Here is a 17,764-nt window from a genome sequence, read left to right as displayed (position 1 = left end):
TTTCTGATATCATTTATAGAACCAAGAAGAGAACAAAATTTTAGTAAAATCTTACCTACAATGATCTCTGCAGGGTGTAATAGTAGGATTTAAATTTCTTCATAATTGTTGATGTCTTAGAAGTTGCTGCATTCAACAGATTTAATTTAAAATGTTAAAGTTAACCTTAGAGGGTTTTTTTTTTTTTTCTTTTTTAATTTGCAGACATGATAGTACTTTTTTGCTGCTTTCATACTTGAATAGCAATCAGCTTTTGTATACAATTCTAGAGGCAGATTTTCTTTACACATCATCCCACTGTGTCTCAGTATTTGTTACTCGGTGGAAGAAATTCGAGTCCCACTCAGTTCAATCCTTTTGAAGGAATCAAGTTGTCTTTTCCTGTTTGTTTAGCAGCAGGAGCTTTTATTTAAAATTGAAATTTCTCACCTGGAAACTGTCCAGTCTTGATTTTTTCTTCATGCATTTTTCCTTGCCAATGTTAAAAATTCTCTCAACTTCCAATTTCAGATATCTTTCAGATCTCAAGAGTAGGTCTTTTTGTTTCTAATTTTTATGGAAGTGTAGTTGATTTACAATGCTGTGTTAGTTTCTTGTATACAGTGAAGTGATCCATGATCCAGTGTATATATAATTTTTCAGATATGTGTATATATATTTTCAGATTCTTTTCTGTTAAAGTTTATTGCAAAATATTGAATGTAGTTCCCTATACTATACAGTAAGACCTTCTCTTAAAAAATTTATTTTATATATAGTAGTTTGTATCTACTAATCCCAAACTCCTAATTTATCCCTCCCTCCCCTATTTTCCCCTTTGGTAACTGTAAGTTTGTTTTCTATGTCTGCAAGTCTATTTTTTGTTTTGTAAATAAGTTCATTTGTATCATATTTTAGATTTCACATATAAGTGAGATCATATGGTATTTGTCTTTGTCTGACTACTTCAGTTAGTATGATAATCTCTAGGCCCATTCCAGTTGCTGCAAATAGCATTATTTCATTCTTTATTATGGCTGAATAGTATTCCTATATATTTGCATATATACCACATTTTCTTTATCCATTCATCTGTTCGTGAACATTTAGGTTATTTCCATATTTTGGGCATTGTAATTGCGCTGCTCTGAACATTAGGGTACTTGTATCTTGGAAAGTGTTTTTACTTAAAATACACTTTTAATCTTGTTTGTGATCCACTGTCCCATGTTAATCTTCAAGGACATTTCTTATTTGTAGATGATGTTTAGATTGGATTTCTATGCTTTGTCCTCTAGTATATTTCTGAGCTCTTTAATGTGTTCTATTCATTTTACATTTGGGATTATTTCTGAAGTGAATCTTTTCTGTTATTGACTTTTCACATTGTCAAATCTGCCTTTCATTGCTTCTATCTAGTAAGGAACCTTTTGGATTTCTTTCTTCTTTTTTTAATGTTTTGTACTATATCATCCTGCATCTTTTCTGGTCTATGAATGAGCCCAGTCTTGGATCCTTATGTTGTCCTTGACGTCTGGAGCCAAGATAACCAGTGATGAAACGCAGCATCAGACTCAGCACCTCTCAGCGATGGCATAACATCCTGTTGTGCAACTTTCTGGAGCCTCTGGGGTAGAGTGTCCCTCTGTAGCTGTGCCAGGAGCCACAGAACAGTTGGAGTCAGTGCACATGAAGGATGAGGAAGGCCAGGCTCTGGGGGCTGCTCTGGATGCTCTTCATCGCAGGTAAGATGCGGAGGAGGCGTGAGCAGGTGAGCTCTTTGCCCAGGACCTGGGGTTGGGGCCAAGCCTTCCACAAGAAAGGTCTCCCTTTTCCTCTGAAGCTCCAGGGGATGTGGCCACCCAAGACAGAACCATCCAGTAGATATGCCACACTGGGTTTCTCCACCCAAACTTAAAAGAATCAGGAGAACACACAGGGCCTGAGAACAGAACTAAAGGGGGTGGGTTAGGGAAGCAAGATGCCTGGGCCTTTTGATGTTGTCAGGGACATGCAAAACCCTGAGTGGGAAACTAATGGTAGAGAAAAACCTCACCTTGACATGATCTAAAGGAATTTTGTTTTTGAGTTTGACATTTTTTCCCCTTTATATTCCATCACGGTGCTTTGGATGTTGAAAGAAGTGTTGGTCACTCAGTTGTGTCCAACTCTTTGTGACCCCATGTCTATCCATGGAATTCTCCAGGCAAGAATACTGGAATGGGTTGCCATTTCCTTCTCCAGGGGATCTTCCCCACCCAGGGATCGAACCTGGGTCTCTCACATTGAAGGCAGACTTTTTACCAACTGAGCCACCAGGGAAGCCTAAACCCCAAAGACATAGTCCATTCAATATATATCTCCCAGTGGCCAAGCTTGGGCCAGGAAACCTGCTATTGCTGAAGACACAGAAGTGCACGGAGAAAAGTGCCTGTTTAAACAGAGGCCGTGATCCCAGGGCCCTGAGGCTCTGCTGCTCGGGCTCCGCAGTGTTGCCGGGACCCTTCGCTCCTCTTCCTGCCCAGCTCAACCTTCACTAAAAGTGGAAGCACTTGGAGCTTTTGTTGTTCCTGCTCCCAGTCCTCATGAATACATTGAGAAAATAAGCAGAGAAGGGGAACATATCAACAAGGAGTTAAAAGAAAGGTTTGCTTTGGAAAGACAGAAAGGATTCCAGGGAGAGGATGTTTTCCAGGGACCCACTGCCTTGAGCAAAGTCCTGGATAATCACCTCGTAGAGCCTGCACACCAGGGTTACTCTGGGATTCCTTGGAGCTGGGGTAATGATCTGGATGGGGTACATGGGAGTGTGGTTTCCATGGACCACCGCATTTCCTTGTGTCTTTTCCTTTTTTCTTTTTTTTTTTAAACCTGTTTTCATTTTGCAGTGGAGACTGTTTATTTATTGATTTATTTTTAGTTTTATTCATTGATTTGCCTGCACTGGGTCCTCATGGTGGGGCATGGGCTTTCTCTAGTTGGGGTGAGTGGCGGCTCCTCTCTAGTTGCAGTGCATCGGCTTCTCATTGCGGTGGCCTCTCGTTGCAGCTCACGGGTTCTGGAGCACAGGTTCAGTAGTTGCGGTGCCTAGGCTTAGTTGCCCCTTGGCATGTGGGATCTCCCTGAAACAGGGATGGAACCTGTGTCCCTGCATTGGCAGACGATTCCCAACCCCACTGGACCACCAGGAAAATCCCTCCTTGTGTCTTATTCATGTTTTTCCAAAGGAGAATGGGAGAAGATGGAAGGTTGAAGACTGAGAGGAAACCAGTGGTTTTTTTCCACTGGGTCCCATCAGGGTAGATTAGGATGTAACATAAAAGCTCCTTCTAGACCCTGTATCCTGGGGAATAGAATTGTTAGTCAGCTATTCTCACTTGGGTTGGGGTTGGCTCTAATCCCAACCAGACAGCTGCTTTGGGCAATCTAGCTCAGAGGTTTAGAGCTGATTCTAGAGTCTTCCCTGGTGGCTCCGACGGTAAAGAGTCTGCCTGCAGTGCCGGGGACCCAGGTTCAATCCATGGGTCGGGAAGATGCCCTGGAGAAGGGAACAGCAGCCCATACCAGTATTCTTGCCTGGAAAATTCCCATAGATGGAGGAGCCTGGCAGGCTCCAGTCCATGGGGTCACAGTTACTGCTGAGTGTTTAAGACACTCTCATTTCATCTTTATAACTTATAAGTTGATACTACTATTATTCCTAGTTTCGAGACTAGGGTCACCAAGAGTCGGACGCTTTCTAGAGTCTGACTATGAGGGTCTGAATCCTGACTTCACACATTTCTCCTATGGGACCTTGGGCAAATTACACAATGTGTGTGTGTGCTCAGTCGTATCTGATGCTTTGCAACCCCGTGCGCTGTAGCCCGCCAAGCTCCTGTGTCCATGGGATTCTCCAGGTAAGAATACTGGAATGGGCTGCCATTCCCACTCCAGGGGAGCTTCCCAATCCAGGGATCAAACTCGTGTCTCTTGCATTGACAAGCAGATTCTTTACCACTAGGCCACCTGGGGAGCCCAAATCACATAATAAGTTCTGGGTTATTAAATACACTTTCTGTCCTCCACTTACCTTGTCTTCAAACTAGGAAAAATAGCAGTGTCAACTGACATGTTATAAAGATTAAATGAGACAGTGTCTTAAACACTTGGCAGTAAAAGGTATTTGTTATTCTTTTTTACATTAATAATATAAAGAAGTCCTTTCTTGAAATGGCGCGAAAAGTGATGTACAGACTTCACTTCTGCGTTAGTTTCTTACTATCTGCTTTCAAAGGCACCTGGCAGGTTTGTGAGCAATCTGTCTCCTGTGACTCCTACTGTCTTGACCCATCCGGGCAGTTATAACAAAATACCACAGACTGGGTGGCTTATAAACAACAGAAATTTACTTCTCCCAGTTCTGGAGGCTGGAAATTCAAGGTCATGGTACCAGTATGCTTGGGTTCTGGGGAAGGTCCTCTTCTGAGTTGCAGACTGACTACCAATTTCCCACTGTATCCTCATGTGGGGGAAGGGGCAAGGGAGCTCCCTGGAGCCTCATTACTAAAGGCACTAATCCTATTCCTGAGGGCAGAGCCCTTATGACCTAACTATCTCCACCTTGAAGTTTAAGATTTCAAAATATGAATTTTAGGGGGACACTAACATTTAGATTAATAAAAGCAGCGATAATTGTAGGTAGTGGTAGCCTGACCTTAGTAATGGTAGGTGGATTGACCCACCACTATCCAGCCCATTATTTGGTTTTCCATGAAGGAAGGTATCTCAGGCCTGGATGGATAAACTGTAGTCCCTCAGTAAAGGGAGCCCTGCTGTGTCCAGTGGAAAACACAGACCTGGATCTTCTTACTTCAACTCTACTTGGCCCTCCCATCAGCAAGGATCCCTTGGACCAGACCAGAAATTCATGCCAATTCTAAGTTCAACATTCAAGAGTGTGATTGAAACTTTTGTCCCTGTAATCCAAGGGTTCTCAGCCTTAGCACTATTGACATTATGGGTGGGTTAATTTTTTCTCATGGGGGCCAGCCTGTGCACTGAAGGATGTTTAACAACATCTCTGGCTTCTGCCCATTAGATTCTAGAGCACCTCCTTGCTCCCAGTGATGGGGCTTCCCTGGTAGCTCAGCTGGTAAAGAATCCACCTGCAATGCAGGAGACCCCAGTTCTATTCCTGGGTTGGGAAGATTCCCTGGAGAAGGGATAGGCTACCTACTCCTGTATTCTTGGGCTTCTCTGGTGGCTCAAACAGTAAAGAATCCACCTGCAATGTGGGAGACTTGGGTTTTATCCTTGGGTTGGGAAGATCCCCTGGAGAAGGGAATGGCAACTCACTCTAGTATTCTTGCCTGGAGAATCCCATGGACAGAGGAGCCTGGTGGGCTACAGTCCATGGGGTTTCAAAGAGTTGGACATGACTGAGTGACTAAGCACAGCACAGCATAACTCCCAATCATAACAACCAAAAATATCTGCAGTCATTGCCCAATGTCCCCAGAGGGAAAATTGTCCCCACTGGAGGACCACTGCTGTGACTCCTTGACATTCTGTAATATTTAGAACTCTTTTGGATGCAAGCAACATCCTATAGACCAATCAACACAGTAAGAAAGAGCAGCAGTCTCAGAGAGGATTCTGATTGGCCCAACCTTAGTCATGTGCCCATTTCTAGGCCAATCAGCATGGCCAGTGTGGTGAGATTCTTTGGCTAAGCCTGTGTCTCTATGTCCATCCTGGAGAATATGGGCAGCCCCATCAGTAAAGGTACATAGGATGAGAAAGATGAGCAGCCTGAGAAAGAGGTGATCTGCTACCCAAGGAAGGGAGAGATGAAGACCACACCACCAGACATCAATGTCCACCATGTCCTTGAGAGGGCTTCCTCGCCATTTTTCCAATAGTCTCTTGAACTGGTCTCTCTCCTTCTTAGATGAAGTTCCTCTAGCTGTTCAGTGGAGTCACTTTCTGAAAGTAACATTTCTTCACATCCACTTTGCACCGTGTCCCTGGTGGTCTAGTGGTTAGGATTCAGCAGTCTCATTCTGCACCCTGTACATCCTTCTCTATAATCTTTCCCTCCCGTCATGCCCTTGTCACTCATGGTCTTAGCATGTGTCCCACGCTCTGTCTCTATTCAGACAGTTTCTTCCTCCCAAAAACAGTCATTTATGAAAGTTGATTTGCACAAATCATACACAGTCTAACTTTTGTGGTCAAAATCAAACAAACAAACCAAACGAACCCCCATCCCCCAAAGCTACTTGCAGTGATAAGATCTGGGGTCTAATGCTAACTTGCAGGGAAAGCTGCATCTTCTCTGGAGACCTTGAGGATCTTGTCTGAAAATTAGGTGATTTAACAAGAAAGAAATGTGGCTCCTCTCTCTTTCTTTTTTTTTTCCAAAGAGAAGGAAGCTATTCCTCACAAAGCCTAACTCAAATTCTCTGCTTACAGAAATCCAAGCTGCTGCTGAAGTATTCGAGGAGAAGTGTACTCTAGCAGAGGGGCAGACCTTGAAAGTGAGCTGTCCTACCAATACCAACATATATTCCAACAGCCAGAAGGCTTGGCAGAGGCTGAAAGATAACGGGGAGGTCCAGACACTGGCTATCACAGAGGGGTCCAGTCAAGTCCGGGTGGGGAAGTACTTCCTAGAAGACATCCCCAGTGAAGGCATGCTGCAAATCCAAATGGCCAACCTTCAAGTGGAGGACTCAGGACTGTACTGATGTGTGATCTTGGGACCCAGCGATCCCATCATCCTGTTCCACCCTGTCCGCCTGGTGGTGACCAAGAGTGAGTGACCTGGGGGTGGGTGGTATAGTGTGGGAGAGCCATATCAGGTCGGCTGGGACAGTGGTGGGAGCACCAGTAGGGCTGTGGCTCAGGATTTCTAGAAGCTTATGATCTTGCTCCTTGTTTCTAGAAGCTCCTTGTTTCTCATTTGAGGTCCTTGAGAGACATTTGGTCCAATGGTAAGAAGGGATTGCATCTCATTCTTTGTATGGGATTCCTCTTTGGAAGCAGAACCTAACATGCTGTGCTATTGTAGGAAGTGGGATATGGGGAAAGGTGAATGATGGACTTGGGACAATTTAGTCTCATGCTTCAGGTCTGCATGTAGAAGTCATTTCCTTGGGAAGCCTCTGTGAGTCACCCTCCCTTCCTAAGGATGCATCTGAGGTCCCTCCTGTGTGCTTCCAAAGCAGTCCTCCTCAGACCTTAAGTGGGCACCAACCAGCTGGGGGTCTTATTTTAAATGTAATACGTCTAGGATGGGACCTAGACTCTGCATTTCCAGCCTCTTCACAGACAGTGCTGGCGCTGCTGGTCCATGGCTTCTGTTTTGAGTAGCAAAGCACCAGGGCTCACTTGGTACCCTCTTCATAGACAGCTCAGTCTCACTGGATGAAGTAGTGGCCAGTTCCCTTAACTGTCTCCCCTATTCATCTTTGAGAACCTTGAGGAAATCATCTGCCTTATTCGACTCTATATCTCTAGCAACTGATGAAGTGCCTGGCATATAGTAGGGCCTCCACAGATGTTGACTGGATGAATTAAGGAAAGCAGATTAGAACGGGGGCAGATTCAAGTTCCTAGCCCCTGTGGAGCCCATATCTAAGGAAGACAAGACACATCTGCAGTGTATTAATGAAAGATAACTTGCAAAGCAATAAGCCACAGGTACAAGTGAGTGCAAGGCAGAGAGAATGGTATAAGATAATCAGGGAATTATTCTTGAAGAAGGGCACATATGGATTGGTGAACAATAGCAGGCAAGTGCATTTCCAATAACATGAATAGCCTGGAAATACCTTCCTGCTTCCTTATCTCCCTCCTTCTTTCCTTCCTTCTTTCCTTTTCCCCATCTCTGACCCAAGCAATGCCACACTATTTCTTTATTAAAATAAAAAGCAAAAGGAAACCTTGGTTCATGAGTGGCCATTCATTTCCCTCCGAAGTTCCATTTACTGTACCACTCATCCTTCCATCTATCCATCATCTGTCCAACCATCCAATGTGCTTTCTTGCAGATTCTTTGGGAACCCCTGCCTCAGATGAGTATCCTTGCCAGGTCTCTGTTCAGAATCCCACCCCACTTCCCGTCACCACCAAGCTCCGTCCCAGGCCCAGGCCCAGGCCCAAGCCCGTGACCCAACCCATCCCCACATCAGCTGATAGGCTCTCCTCTCCTGGCTTCACAGTCACTCCCACAAATGTGACACACGTCAACAGGTATGGTTTCCAGGTCTCTGGGCCCTTGGATCGGACACCAAGTCCTTTGATTCCCAGTCCATGTGCTTAGAGGGTGTGGGGAGTGAGGGATGGGGGAGTGTAGAGGGCAGGGTGGGTTTGAGTCGTCTCTGTCGGGTGGATCTTCCCAGGGGAGGAAGGAGAGTGCTGGTGCTGGAGAGAGGAGGGGGCTTGAGGAGGGGGCTCTTGGAGGCAATGATGCGGCTGCCATTCTCCCCACCGTTTCCCTCTGTGTTTGCTTCTTGCCTGTCAGAGGGGTAAGGAGAGGAAAATGGCATCTGTGCTGAATTCCAAGGGCTCAGCAAACCCCTAAGTGTAGTGGGAAAAGAGACCCTGGATTCTAATGCCAGCTAGATCGACTGAAAGTGTAACTTCAGGCCACTCAGGAGCCTTCTCTGGCTTCAGTTTCCTTGTTTCTATGGTTGGGGTTGGAGGGGGTAGGGGAGGGTAGAAAAAAATCAGAGCTGGAAGCCATAATCTAGCCCAACAGCTCTGAGCAACTGAGGTGTGTTAGGGTATCCTGGAGTGTTAGCTTTTATTTGGCTTGTTTTATTTATTTATTAAAACTTTTTTTTGAATGCACCCTGCAGCATGTGGGATTTCAGTTTCCTAAACAGGGATGGAACTGGCGTCCCCTCCACTGCAAGGCAGAGTCTTGATCACTGGACTGGGGAAGTCCCTGGCTGGTTTTCAATGCTGATGCACGTGACCTCTGTAGACCAAAAGAATTAGAATTTCTGGAGGTGGGGCTGGTCTCAGTAATTTTTATAAGATCTTCAGGCCTCTTAAAATGTGCAGGCAAAGCTAAGAATCATGACCTTTTCATGCACACCCTTTTATACAGTTTATTATTAAATGTTGATTTATCTAAGCCTGTGTTTATCACTAAATGTTGACTTAGCAGAGAAAGAAATATTCTTCCGCATTCCTACCAATCTAATGTGTCTTTTTTTGTCCATCTTCTCTTCTAGTTTTTATTCATGCTTGGATATATTTTAATGTGGTGTTAATTCTAATTATACACATTTTCACTATTTTTCTTTTGGCTAAAACTATTCTTCAGTGTTGCTCCTTAGTCTTTGTTGTCAGAATTTCAGCATACTTTTCTATCAGTAGAAAGCCACTGCTCACATAATCCTTTGCCTGTTTTTAGACATTGAGATTATTTTCATTTTTTGTAGTATTGATAACTCTGAGATGAACATATATTTGTAGATGTCCTTTTCTTCTTTTAAATTGTTCACTCAAAAGAAACTCTCTTAAAAGAAGCCGAACATTTGTACTGTCCTGTATGTGTCCTTGTATGCTCAGTCGTGTCCAGCTCTTTGTGACCACATGGACTGTAGCCTGCCAGGCTCCTCTGTCCATGGAATTCTCCAGGCAAGAATACTGGAGTGGGTTACCATTTCCTCCTCCAGGGAGTCTTCCTGACCCAGAGATTGAACCCGCATCTCCTGCATTGGCAGGTGGATTCTTTATCACAGAGCTACCTGGAAAGCCATTTTCCTCTACACATATTGCCAATTTGTTTTCCAAAGGTTGGAAACAATTTGCAGTGAGATCCACAATGCAGAAGAGAAGCAGCGTCACTGCAGGGCTCTGGTATCTAAACAATATATCTGTCAAAATAGATGTGATGCTGAAAGCTCGTATTCTAGGCATGCTGGTGCCAAATCAAATCTCAAAGATGGTTTTGGGTGAAGTAGAAAGGAGTAGCTTTGTTGTTTTGCTAAGCAAAGGGGGCCACTGTGGGCTAATGTTCTCAAAACTATGTGTTGCAACTTGGGGAAGATAGTGACAAGTTTTGCAGTAATTGTTCAGAGAGGGTGTGATCAGCTTGTGAACATTCTTCTGATGGGCTGGTGATGACATAAGTAGGAGACAGCATCCTCATCCTTCAGGTCCAACTGGTCTAGGGTCTACATGCTTGTGGGTGGCAGACCATCATTAATCTTCATTAACTTCTACCACCTGGAGGGGGTTTCAGTATCTGCAAAACAGCTCAAAGATATTGTCTCTATCCACTGATGAGGAATCACAAGCTGGAATCAAGACTGCCAGGAGAAATATCAACAACATCAGATATGCAGATGATATCACTCTAATGGCAGAAAGAGAAAGTAAAGAGCCTCTTGATAGGGGTAAAGAGGAGCGTGAAAAAGCTGGCTTAAAACTTAACACTCAAAAAACTAAGATCATGGCTTCCAGTCCCATCACTTGAAATGACAAATAGATGGGGAAAAAGTGAAAACAATGGCATATTTTATTTTCTTGGGATCCAAAATCACTGCAGATAGTGACTGCAGTCACAAAATTAAAAGACGCTTGCTCCTTGGAAGAAAAGCTATGACCCACCTAGACAGCACATTAAAAAGCAGAGACATCACTTTGCTGACAAAGGTCTGTATAGTCAAAGCTATGGTTTTTCCAGCAGTCATGTATAGATGTGAGAGTTGAACCATAAAGAAAGCTGAGCACCAAAGAATTGATGCTTTTGAACTGTGATGTTGGAGAAGACTCTTGAAAGTCCCTTGGACTGCAAGGAGATCAAACCAGTTCATCCTATAAGAAACCAACCCTGAGTATTCATTGGAAGGACTGATGCTGAAGCTGAAGCTCCAATGCTTTGGCCACCTGATACAAAGAGCTGACTCATTGGAAAAGACCATGATTCTGGGAAAGATTGAGGACAGGAGGAAGTGATGACAGAGAATGAGATGTTTGGGTGGCATCGTTGACTCAATGGACATCAGTCTGAGCAAACTCTGGGAGATAGTGAAAGACAGGGAAGCCTGGCATGCTGCAGTCCATGGGGTTGCAAAAAGTCAGACACAACTGAGTGACTGAACGACAACAACAATTGATGGGAAAACAGAACCTTGCCCGGAGGCTGCTCTTGACTTTTTCTCCCTGGTCTTGCATCCCCAGCTCAGTTCAGTTGCTTAGTTGTGTCTGAGTCCTTGCAGCACTATAACTGCAGCATGCCAGGCTTTCCTGTCCATAACCCATTCCTAGAGCTTGCTCAAACTCATGTTCATCAAGTTGGTGATGCCATTCAACCATCTCATCCTCTGATGTTCCCTTCTCCTCCCGCCTTCAATCTTTGCCAGCATCAGGGTCTTTTCCAGTGAGTCAGTTCGTCCCATCAGGTGGCTAAAGTATTGGAGTTTCAGCTTCAACATCAGTCCTTCCAATGAATATTCAGGACTGATTTCCTTTAGGATGAACTAGTTTGATCTCCTTGCAGTACAAGGGACTCTCAAGAGTCTTCTCCAACATCACAGTTCAAAAGCATCGATTCTTTGGTGCTCAGCTTTCTTTATGGCCCAACTCTCACATCCATACATGACTGCTGGAAAAATCATAGCTTTGACTAGACAGATCTTTGTTAGCAATGTAATGTCTCTGCTTTTTAATATGCTGTCTAGGTTGGTCACAGCTTTTCTTCCAAGGAGTAAGTGTCTTTTAATTTCATGGCTGCAGTCACCATCTGCAGTGATTTTGGAGCCCAAGAAAATTAAGTCTGTCACTGTTTCCATTGTTTCCCCATCTATTTGCCATGACGTGATGGGTGATGTTATCTCCATATCCTCACTGTAAAGAAAGCTGAGCACCAAAGAATTGATGCTTTTGAACTGTGGTGTTGGAGAAAACTCTTGAGAGTCCCTTGGACTGTAAGGAGATCCAACTGGTCCATTCTGAAGGAGATCAGCCCTGGGATTTCTTTGGAGGGAATGATGCTGAAGCTGAAACTCCAGTACTGTGGCCACCTCATGTGAAGAGTTGACTCATTGGAAAAGACTCTGATGCTGGGAGGGATTGGGGGCAGGAGGAGAAGGGGACGACAGAGGATGAGATGGCTGGATGGCATCACTGACTCGATGGACGTGAGTCTGGGTGAACTGGGAGATACTTCTCTGGGCAATCTTGATTTCAGCTTGTGCTTCATCCAGCCTGGCATTTCCCATGATGTTCTCTGCATAGAAATTAAATAAGCAGAGTGACAATAGACAGCCTTGATGTAGTTCTTTCTCAATTTGGAACCAGTCTGTTGTTTCATGTCTGGTTCTAACTGTTCCTTCTTGACCTACATACAGATTTCTCAGGAGGCAGGTAAAGTGTATTCTCATCTCTTGAAGAATTTTCCGCAGTTTGTTGTGATCCACACAGTCAAAGGCTTTAACATAGTCAATAAAGCAGAAGTAGATGTTTTCCTGGAACTCTCTTGCCTTTTCTATGATCCAACAGATGTTGGCAATTTGATCTCTATTCCTCTGCCTTTTCTAAATCCAGCTTGAATATCTGGAAGTTCTCGGTTCATGTACTGTTGAAGCCTCACTTGGAAAACTTTGAGCATTATTTTGCTAGCGTGTGAGATGAGTGCAATTGTGTGATAGTTTGAACATTCTTTGGCATTGCCTTTCTTTGGGATTGGAATGAAAATTGACCTTTTTCCGTCCTATGGTCACTGCTGAGTTTTCCAAATTTGTTGGCATATTGAGTTCAGCACTTTCACAGATGATGATCTTTTAGGATTTGCAATAGCTCAACTGGAATTCCATCAGTTACACTAGCTTTGTTCATAGTGATGCTTCCTCATGCCCACTTGAATTCAACACTCCAAGATGTCTGGCTCTAGGTGAGTCATCACACCATCATGGTTATCTGGGTTCAGTTCAGTTCGGTTCAGTTCAGTCGCTGTCGTGTCCGACTCTTTGCAACCCCATGAATCGCAGCATGCCAGGCCTCCCTGTCCATCACCAACTCCCAGTTCACCCAGACTCACGTCCATCGAGTCAGTGATGCCATCCAGCCATCTCATCCTCTGTCGTCCCCTTCTCCTCCTGCCCCCAATCCCTCCCAGCATCAGAGTCTTTTCCAGTGAGTCAACTCATTGCATGAGGTGGCCACAGTACTGGAGTTTCAGCTTCAGCATCATTCCCTCCAAAGAAATCCCAGGGCTGATCTCCTTCAGAATGGACTGGTTGGATCTCCTTGCAGTCCAAGGGACTCTCAAGAGTTTTCTCCAACACCACAGTTCAAAAGCATCAATTCTTCGGTGCTCAGCTTTCTTTACAGTCCAACTCTCACATCCATACATGACCAGTGGAAAAACCATAGCCTTGACTAGATGGACCTTTGTTGGCAAAGTAATGTCTCTGCTTTTCAATATGCTATCTAGGTTGGTCATATTAGGAAGGTCTTTTTTGTATACTTCTTCTGTGTATTCTTGCCACCTCTTCTTAATATCTTCTGCTTCTGTTAGGTCCATTCCATTTCTGTCCTTTATTGAGCCCATCTTCGCATGAAATGTTCCCTTGGTATCTCTAATTTTCTTGAAGAGATCTCTAGTCTTTCCCATTCTATTGTTTTCCTCTATTTATTTGCATTGACCACTGAAGAAGGCTTTCTTATCTCTATTCTTTGGAACTGTGCATTCAGATGGCTATATCTTTCCTTTCCTCCTTTGCTTTTAGCTTCTCCTCCCTTCCCTAATTAACAACTGCTTGAATCTGCCCCCTGGGGCTCAGGGAAAGCCATGGAGGCTGAATGAAGGTTGTTTCCTAAAATCAAAGAAATGGGGGATACAAGAACCTTGTGCCCAGGAGCCCCACAGGACCCTGCATGGTATCAGACATGAGCTGGGACTTGCTTTCATCTATTAACTGTGGACTTTGAGCTCCACAGGGTAGAGGCAGAGTGCCCTCTTCCCCTTCTGTTGTGCCTAAGTGTACAGTACATAGTAGGAGATCATTAAAATATTTAAAATAAAACACATCTTTACAATAAATGCTATTCTTTTTTTTTCCACTAATTTTCCAGAGTATAAACAGAGAGTGCAAACTTTCGCCCATATTCTTACTAAAGGCTATACCTCCTTCATGTATTGACTTTATGTGTTTTAATTAACACGAACCAGTCTATGTATCAGAGTCCAGTTGGGAAGGCAGAAGCCACTGAGCTGTTTGAAAAAGGGAATTTAGTGGAGGGAGCAGTTTGTCCAGGAAATGGAGGAGCAGAGGCGCCTATCTGGGGCTGGAGGGTGTGGCACCTCAGAGGAAGCCGCTGTCACCCTGTCTTCGGAGGGTTCCACGGAGGCAGGCTGTGGAGAAAATCTTGTGCAAATGTTTTAGGAAGGGATCCCAGGAAAAACCATTCCTGGGGAGTGGGACTGCGAGGGAAGGAAACCTAGCAAAGGGTGCCATAACCAAGGTGAGTCCCACAGGGACTAAAAGGGCTTCTGGGCATCACAGGAGTTGTCTGTATGGAGAGGGGGTTGGGGAGCTAGAGCATTTGTACTCCCAGCACCCGGTGAGGGGCACAGGAATTCCCCAGCACTGTGGCTGGAGTGGCTTGGGGTGGGGTGGGATGGGGGTGTCTGGCCGCCTGCATACAGCCTCAGAAAGGGATGCAATGCTTGCCCTTGAGAGTGGACATGTTCTAGGAGCTCTGTGCAAGAAAACATTCCAGGGCTTGGAAGGGATAAGGCAGGGCACTGGCAGGAGACCCTTGGAGAGGTTACAGTTTGTGGAGCCCAGAGCTGGAACCTCCCTGGGCGGTAGGGCTGGAACCGGGCACAGGCTTGCACTGCAGGGGGCATAGCTGCAAGCTTGAGGGTCTAGAGAGGCATTGCCTTCCAGCCCCAGCCAGAGCAGCCAGGGCTGAACTTGGCTGCCTCAGACATCTAGTTCCTGCAGGTCCAAGACAGTGCCGCAGGCTGGGGGTAGATTTTAGCACAAAAGGACCTGTGCTGCTTTTCTATGGCTGTTGTATCATTTCTCCCTTTGCAGGCTTGTTTATTTAGGTTTAAGTTTTGCATAGGCAAACGTGTTGATTTTTAAATTATTGCTTTGTTTTATTCCTTAATTGTGTTTATCCTACTTACTGGTGCCTTCTCTATTTTTTTCACTTTATTTTGATCTTAATCCATCAGCGGGGGTGTGGGGGTGGGGGGTGGGGTGGGGTGTTATTTTGCTCTATGCTGTAAATGATAGGAGCAAAGACTTTTTCTTACATTTTGCCATCCAGGTGTCACAAGACTGTTTATTTACTAGACAGTTCTTGCCTACCTTTTGGGCTGCCGATTTCCTTAGATATGAACTCTTAGCTATCCTTAGATCTATATCTGGACTTCTATTTGTTTCTCTGCTGTTTCTCTTTTCAACCCGGTGTCTCATCTCTATGAATTGGTTGTGCTATAACTTATTTTCACGGGCTTCCCAGGTGGCAGTAGTGGTAAAGAACCTCCCACTGCAGGAGACATAAGAGACATGGGTTGGATTCCTGGGTCAGGAAGATCCCCTGGAGGAGGGCATGGCAACCCACTCCAGGATTCTAGCCTGGAGAATCCCATGGACAGAGGAGCCTGGAGGGCTACAATCTATAGTGTTGCAAAGAGTCAGACACAACTGAAGCAACTGAACACACACACAACCTATTTCCACATCTGCTGAGTCTATACAAGCCAAGTTCCTCCATTCATTCGTGTCCTTTTCTTATAGTATCTACTGATGTTTACCCAGGACTTTTAGAATCATGTTGCTGAGGTCTATGAAAATTCATGATGGGATTTTGATGAGGACTGGAACCTCAGTTTATAAATGAGGCCAGAGAGGTGAGGTGACTCTCCCAGGATAGGTCCTGATGCTGAGAATGGAAGCCAGGCTTCCTTGCTCTGGGAGCCCTCGCTTTCTCTACCGCATCAAGGTAGGAGGGAGCCTTGTCCGCCTGTCCTTTCTCCCTGATGCCTCTTCTGAACGTGGACTCTGTGCTGTCTACTAAGTATATTTCTAATCAGTAGTTTTAGGTGATGGGACAAACTAGATGCACACGACAGAGCCAGTCAATATGGGGAAAGGAGGGATTGGGAGCAGATGAGCCAAGGGGTCTGAAAGCCCGTGACACACACACACGTGTGTGGGAGCATCCATGTTCACAGCAGCGCCCACTCTTCTGTCTCCCCCAGGGCTCCTGGCGTCAGCATCATCCTTCCTGCAGCATGTGGGCTCCTGAGTAAGACCCTGGTCTTCATCGGTCTGTTTGCTGTCACGCATAGGTCATTTGCATCTTAGCCACAGGAATCCACAAGAATGACCTCCAACCTCCACCCTGTCCACCCAGCAGTTGTGCCTGAAGAGGGCTGTAAGGGGAAGAGGCGGGGGTCAGTGATATGAGCTGATCTGTAACTCAGGTGACTTCTAAGGCTCAGGATCCCACCTTCTTGGCCCTGCTAACTCCCTTTATTTAACTGATAATCTTGGATGTGCTTTGTCCCCTCACAAGAGAAGATACAGCCCCACACCTGCTCATTCCACTGGCGGCTCAGGGTTTGCATTAAATACAGACACTTCCTGGGACTTCCCTGGTGGCCCAGTGGCTAAGTCCGAGTTCCCAATGCAGGGGGTCCCCTGGGTTCCATCCCTGTCAGGGAACTAGATCCTGCTTGCTGCAACGAAGGTCAAAGATCCCTTGTGCTGCAACTAAGACCCGGCACAGCCAAATAAATAAATAAGTAAATAAATAAATATTAAAAAATGAAGACACTGCCTGATGCTTTTCACTGTCAAGGTCTGTGGAATTCGTGAGGCACAGAGGCTACGGTTGCTAATTCTGCCCTGGTCCTCACCCTGGACTACAACATTTTGGCTTAAACTGGACAGAGTTCCAAGTACAGAAGCATCTTGTTCTCTCAGCTGCCAGGGCTGTCCTCTCCTCTAGAATCAGATGTTTCAGTTTCTCCCCTTCATTTATGGCCTTTTCCAATACTCCCTGAAGATTATTGAAAACCATGGAGCAAAGAGAAGATGAGATGTCATGGTAAGAATTCCATATTTGGGAGAGGGGAACTGAGCTCACCAGAAGGGTGTATCCTGGGACAATACTGGGAGGATGAGATAGGATCCATGGCTTAGGACTGGTAAAGCAATATCATTTGTCTATGGTGTGCATTTATTGTGGGCATCAGCTGGGATGCATCTGGATCCTCAGAACAACCCCACAAAGGCAGAGATCCATGCCTGAAATGAGACCACATGAGAAGTGCATCACCACTTACTGGAAGGGACAAAAACTACAGCTCCTTTACTGAAGACCAAGCGCCTCAAAGCCATATAGACCAGAACAACAGGGAGCCCGCTCTATCTAAGTGCCTCTTCCTTGTATCACACGAGGGGCAGGGGTGGTGGTGACCAGCTCTCACCAGTTAGGCTCCTAGAGGTTGTCTCCCACGTGCCCTGCTGGCACCACCCCCTGCCTTCCTCTGCCTCTCTCTCTGCCCCTACAGCTCCCTCTTCACTCTCAAGCTCATCCATGAAATAGGTATCCAAGCCCACCAACAGATTTAAATCAGTACTTTCGGATTTTCTACTCTTCTAACTCTAAAGGGGAAGGGACCCCACTAGTGGTGAAGAGATGATGAGTCCTTCCATTCCCATTCAGGAATGGCCAAGGCCAAAGTTGTCTTAAATTCCCTAAGAGCAAACATACTCTACCACCCACGATCATATTCTTACCATCAGGATGCCCTTCC

The 17,764-nt window shown here is 45.3% G+C and overlaps 1 protein-coding gene across 1 annotated transcript; it reads left to right on the top strand.

Moving 5' to 3' along the window:
- Positions 1-1,617: 1,617 nt before the first annotated feature.
- TREM1 (triggering receptor expressed on myeloid cells 1) lies at positions 1,618-16,770 on the top strand. Its single transcript, XM_061398129.1, is given in 4 exon segments — positions 1,618-1,724; positions 6,436-6,777; positions 8,016-8,217; positions 16,202-16,770. Coding segments are annotated over 4 exon segments (699 nt in total). The 5' UTR covers positions 1,618-1,675; the 3' UTR covers positions 16,308-16,770.
- Positions 16,771-17,764: the final 994 nt, after the last annotated feature.

This window comes from Bos javanicus, chromosome 23, assembly GCF_032452875.1.
Source record: "Bos javanicus breed banteng chromosome 23, ARS-OSU_banteng_1.0, whole genome shotgun sequence".
Taxonomy (NCBI): domain Eukaryota; kingdom Metazoa; phylum Chordata; class Mammalia; order Artiodactyla; family Bovidae; genus Bos; species Bos javanicus.
This window is presented reverse-complemented; position numbering and strand designations above follow the sequence as displayed.